Source organism: Arachis duranensis, chromosome 3 (genome assembly GCF_000817695.3).
Source record: "Arachis duranensis cultivar V14167 chromosome 3, aradu.V14167.gnm2.J7QH, whole genome shotgun sequence".
In the NCBI taxonomy this organism is placed as follows: domain Eukaryota; kingdom Viridiplantae; phylum Streptophyta; class Magnoliopsida; order Fabales; family Fabaceae; genus Arachis; species Arachis duranensis.
In genome coordinates this window covers 125,785,120-125,790,785 of record NC_029774.3, presented here as the reverse complement: position 1 = coordinate 125,790,785, position 5,666 = coordinate 125,785,120, and the positions used below count along the sequence as shown (strand labels likewise).

Below are 5,666 nucleotides of genomic sequence, written 5' to 3'. Positions count from 1 at the left end.
TATACCTATTAAGAAGGATGATGGAGAGGTATCGTAGTAATAAAAGGGATCTACACATGGTGTTTATTGATTTGGAAAAAGCGTATGATAGGGTACCAAGGGAGGTCTTATGGAAGGTTTTAGAAAAGAGGAGAGTAAGGATCGCATATATTAGGGCAATTAAAGACATGTATGATGGGGCCACAACTAGTGTGAAGACTCAAGGTGGTGTGACAGAGGAATTCCCTATTGGTATAGGATTACACCAGGGATCATCCTTAAGTCCATACCTTTTCACATTAGTCTTAGAAGTACTCACAGAGCACATCCAAGAGCTTGTGCCATGGTGCATGCTTTTTGCCGATGATATCGTCCTTATGGGAGAGTCAAGGGAAGGCCTAAATAAGAAGTTGGAGTTATGGAGAGAAGCTCTAGAAGTATATGGTCTGCGCATAAGCCGTAGCAAGACGGAATATATGGAATGTAAGTTCAGTCTAAGAAGGGAAAACTCCAATATAGAGGTGAAAATTGGAGAGAACACCCTACGAAAAGTTAAAAATTTTAAGTATCTTGGGTGCATCATACAGGATAATTGGAGAAAACATCCTACAAAAAGTTAAAAGTTTTAAGTATATTGGATGCATCATATAGGATAATAGAGAGATTGAACAAGATGTAAATCATAGGATCCACGTAGGTTGGTCAAAATGGCAGAGTGCGTCTAGTTTTATACACGGCAAAAAAGTGCCTTTAAAACTTAAAGGTAAATTCTATCGCACCGCTATAAGACCGGCTATGCTTTATGGTACGGAGTGTTGGGCGGCTAAAGGAGAGCACGAACATAAGCTGAGTGTGGCAGAGATGAAGATGTTGAGATGGATGAGTGGTCATACGCGATTGGATAAAATAAGGAATGAAGATATAAGGGAGAGAGTTGGAGTAGCCCCTATTGTGGAAAAGATGGTTGAATCGCGTCTCAGGTAGTTTGGACATGTGAGAAGAAGACCGATAGAACATCCAGTCAGGAGGGTGGATGAGATGGAAGATAGACAAAGGGCGAAAGGCAGAGGAAGACCTAAGAAGACCATCCATGAGGTGGTCAAACGAGATCTACATGTAAACGGTCTCTCTGTAGACATGATACATGACAGAGCACAATGGCGTCGTTTGATTCATGTAGCCGACCCCACTTAGTGGGATAAGGCTTTGTTGTTTTTGTTGTTGTTGTTGTTTGTTTAGGACACATGTTAACAATACCTTTAACTAAATGCCCTTGAATTAATTACTATTACTATTACTATTAATTACAACCCCCTCTCTGTCCGTTTGTTTTGTATGTTCATCTAATCGAAGCCAAAGGAGATGATATTAACAAGGTGCTACTTTTGGCTTTCATTAATCCATGTCTTTAGTAGTGTTATTTCACTTAATTGATAATTATTATAGCTAGGAAATGGGACCTTGAATTATTATCCAACAAAGTGGGGGACATCCTGGTACATCAAACATGGGAAGAGAAAAAAAAAAAGAAATTAAATTGAGAGGAACCAAAGAAACAAAACGGATCAGCATTAGTGGACAAGATTAGTGTCAACATCAAAACAAACTCCATACTGAACCAGTTTAGCTTGTGGGCCTTCTTTAATTTTCATCCAAAACACCGCCTACTTTTCCCATAATTTTTTTTAAAGTTATGCTAATTTTACAATTTAGGAGTTGCCCTACAATTTTATTTGAATGATGAGCATATAAATCAAATAAAATAGTAGTTATCATGAGTATTTCATTATTGGACTAATAAAAAAAAATCAGTAGTAGGACTAATTCAGTAGTATTCCATATATTGATTATGACTGATTTTTTTTTGAAATGTACATATATGGAATTCATTTTATTTAATCTAAAGCTAATAGAAAATATGGATCTTACATGTTATATTAATTAAATTTATCGAACAATTATCGAATTAGAAAATTAACATAGCTTAGACATTGTAAGTCCATTGAAAATAGTGAACAACTAAATATTAGCCACTTATAAAAATTCACAAAAGTTAAACTAAAAAAAAAGAAAACTCTAGTAACTTGTTTTAGTCCTAAATTTTATTGACTTTTGTGACTATAAAAAAAAAGAAAAAAGAATAATAGTTTAGTAGTAGTGAGTGTAGTAGTGTTAGTTCCTAATTAAAAATCCATAACTATCATTATTAAGAACTTTATCACAAATTGACCCCTCTCACTAAAGTTATCGAAATGAAAACAATGATTAATTATAGCGCACCCCTTCCCCAGTCTCTCAGATCCCGAGCCCCATCGAAGCCCCCTCTTACGTGGCAGATGTTGATTGGACGAAACAAATAAACGGCAGAGATGAAGGGGGTCCCTATGGAGGGTAGTTCAATCGAACGGCAGGGAAAGGAAGACCGAGAAACCTCAGCGGAAGCGACTTGGTGCGCAGCTACCGAGGTGAGTGTGAGAGAGTGAGAGATATAAACACACTGCGCGCACCATTCTCCACTGTCCAAGGAGATCACACACGAAAGCTAAGACCCCTCTCTCTCTCTTCTTTTCTCTGTGAGTGTTGTGTTTGCTTCTAAGGTGCTTAAGGAGCACTCTATTGTTTCTGCGAGGTTTCAGTTCTTTTGGTGAATGGTGGTGTTGAGCTGATTTCTTGCTGGTTTGGATTCGGGCGACCCGATTGGTTTTGGAATGGATCCGGGTGCGATGATGAACGAGGGCTCGTTTGGGAATGGGGGAGGCAATACGGTGCCGTTTAGCTTGGCGGAGATCTGGCCGTTTCCGCAGGCCGTCAACGCTGCTGGAGGCGGCGCCTTGGGGCTCAGGAGGCCGCAGTTTGGCTTGGGACAGTTTGGGGATTTCATTGCCGGTCCCAACCGGGAACCTGGAGCGGTTGCTTCAGAACAGAAGGCGGCCAGCGGTGGCGGTGGCGGTGGCGGTGGCGGTGGTAGTAGGAAGAGGCGTGAATCAGAGGAGGAATCCCCTAAGGGTGTTTCCACCAGCAATGTTGCACCTAATGCCGTGGTAATTTTCATTATTGCCTCTGTTTATCCAATTACTACAACTAATTTACTGTGTCTCGAATTAATAAGAGAGAATTAAATGGAAAAATCATGTTCAATGCTAGTATTTTTGTTTTCTCTGTTTCAGTTAAAATAATGAAAATGGATCTGCATCTAATGATAATCATAGTTCATGTTATACTTTCTGATTGCATCTAGTTGCAATTTGTTTATGTAGTTAGTTCAGGAAAGCCTGCGGACCAAAATAATCAGACACCACCACCTGACCCTCCTAGGCAAGATTACATCCACGTCCGAGCCAGAAGGGGTCAAGCTACTGATAGCCACAGTCTTGCTGAAAGAGTAATTCTAATCCTACAGTTTTTGTTTCTGTAGTTGTAATGATAAACTTCCATAAGGATGGTTCATTAAATGATAAGTCATATCATAATCTTGCCTTTGTTTTTTGGGCGCGGTGGTTGTTAATTTTTAGGAGATATTGAATTTATGGATCTGTTGCAATTAGGGTAAAATTGACTATTTTTCTCACTGGTGACAGGCTAGAAGGGAAAAGATTAGTGAAAGGATGAAAATTCTTCAGGATTTGGTCCCTGGTTGTAATAAGGTATTGTTTTTCTACCAGTTGAACCTCTTTTCTGCTCTCATGGAATATGTGTGCATAAATCAGAAATGGGAAAAAAAGAAGAAGAAATGGGTGGAAATTATGTTAATTCAGTCAGAAAAGCAATGAATAATGTCATATTCGGATGTTAGTATTGTATACTACTGTCTAGTAACGCGACCATATTGATAACACATCTGAAAATCATTCCTTACTGTATTTTCTTTAATTCAGGTTATTGGAAAAGCATTGGTCCTTGATGAGATAATTAATTATATCCAATCCCTTCAGCGTCAAGTTGAGGTATCAATTTTTACCCTGATTTTGGTAGTTATGAAATTATAATGTTTTTGTAGTTGATGTTGGTTATTGGGTTTTACAGTTTTTGTCAATGAAGCTTGAAGCAGTGAATTCAAGACTGAACACTGGCATTGAAGCTTTTCCTCCTAAAGATGTAAGCCTTCAACGGTTTTTATATTGGGACGTCGAATTTTGTTGAAAGCTTGATATTATCCCCTTTCTTTGAAATTCTTCCTTCTGATAATTCTTTTCAGTATGATTTTACCTGTTGCTATGCAAGGCATCTATTCTTGAGTCATACTCTTGACCTTTTCAATCTTAAAGAGCTTTCTCTTTTTTCCTCCTGGTTTAAAAAAGAAAGAGAAAGAAAGAGTTTTGTTTTTAAAGACAACACTGAAGATGATTTTGATATCAATACCAAGAAAGTGCCACTTCTTCTCATGTTTTCATCTAAAAAATCAATCAAGCAAACATCAATATACCATAGTTGACATTTTTGTTTCATTTGCCAATAAATGAAATGCTTCTGGCGCTTTAAAGAAACCAGGAGTGAAAATTTCTATATTTGGTTGACAATAACAAAGCCAAACAATTATAATTCTATGTTTCATCCTTGTTGAGTAGTCTTGATTCTTAAAAGACATCAATTTCTGTTTCAGTTTGGTCAGCAAACATTTGATCCGGCGAGCTTGCCATTTGGTTCTCAGGCTACTAGAGACTATAGCAGAGGTTCTTCCCCAGAGTGGTTACATATGCAGGTAGGAGGTGCTTTCGAAAGAGCAACGTAGCCTGTGAAATCCCTTTACATTGTAATAAAAATGCATAAACAAGCAGTATTATTCCGCCGTCCAGTGGCTCCCAGAAAAGAAAAAAGAAAAGAAAAAAGAAAAAAGAAAGCAAATGGTATACTGAAGGTGTTAAGTCTAATGAGCACCTCCTCCCCATTTTCTACACATGGAGCTATTATCGTTTTCACGACTGCTTTAGTTAGTATTTTAAGGATCCCCCATTATGTTCTGTGTTGGAAAATGAATTGATTTACTCAAGAGTATGTAGTATAGTGGACTCTTCTTCAGGCTTTTCCGTGGTGATACCCAACATAACCACTTAAAAATGATTATTCTTGTTGTAAAAGAATGTTATTGCTTGTCCTGAATACATAATGCTTACATATTGTGTAATAGTCTCTCAACATTGGTGTTTGTTTGTGAAAGAAATGTTGAATAAATGAAGCAAATAGAACTTTGTTAAATTCATTTTTGGCATGTTACACTACCCATTTGAGTGCAGCAAAAATATCTTTGCCATATTATAGACTTCTGATAAGATATTCCATAGAAACACTTGATATTTGCTGGAATCAAATTGTAGCAACTAGATATTGCTAGACATGAAGATGTCTAATATTCTCCAAACTAAAGTTGGACCATGGATACTTTGATTACGTCATCAACATTAGTTGTAAAATAATATCGTGAAATCTCTTATTTTCATGATCTTATATGGGCAAGATATCATTAGTGATTCAGATGAGCTTTATGTCATACCTTATTTACCCTGTGATTTTTCCTTTCATCTCGTTTTGTGGTTTAACAACTAACGAGTACATGCGTGAATGCATTCTCTGAGAATAATTTATGCAAACAGGGAAACTAGATTCCCCTAAATAATTAAATATGCATCACATAGTGATAGAGTCTTGATTTGGAGATCGTGAACTGTTGACGAGTTTCCTTAGCAGTACAA

At 37.3% G+C, this 5,666-nt stretch overlaps 1 protein-coding gene across 1 annotated transcript; it reads left to right on the top strand.

Annotated features, from left to right (window-relative positions):
* Positions 1 to 2,484: 2,484 nt before the first annotated feature.
* On the top strand, positions 2,485 to 5,172 carry LOC107481111 (transcription factor BHLH089). The gene is made up of 6 exons (XM_052258517.1): positions 2,485 to 3,072; positions 3,237 to 3,361; positions 3,558 to 3,623; positions 3,855 to 3,923; positions 4,003 to 4,074; positions 4,580 to 5,172. Exons 1-6 carry the CDS (start codon positions 2,688 to 2,690, stop codon positions 4,706 to 4,708), a joined length of 846 nt encoding a protein of 281 aa, XP_052114477.1. The 5' UTR covers positions 2,485 to 2,687; the 3' UTR covers positions 4,709 to 5,172.
* The last annotated feature ends 494 nt before the right edge of the window (positions 5,173 to 5,666 follow it).

What these genes read in the sequence shown, in the direction of transcription:
- LOC107481111 (XM_052258517.1), top strand. Translation starts at nt 2,688, where the DNA reads ATGGATCCGGGTGCGATGATGAACGAGGGCTCGTTTGGGAATGGGGGA. An exon ending in TGGTCCCTGGTTGTAATAAG is followed by an intron (nt 3,624 to 3,854) that starts GTATTGTTTTTC and finishes TCTTTAATTCAG; the next exon opens with GTTATTGGAAAAGCATTGGT. An exon ending in AAGCTTTTCCTCCTAAAGAT is followed by an intron (nt 4,075 to 4,579) that starts GTAAGCCTTCAA and finishes TTTCTGTTTCAG; the next exon opens with TTTGGTCAGCAAACATTTGA.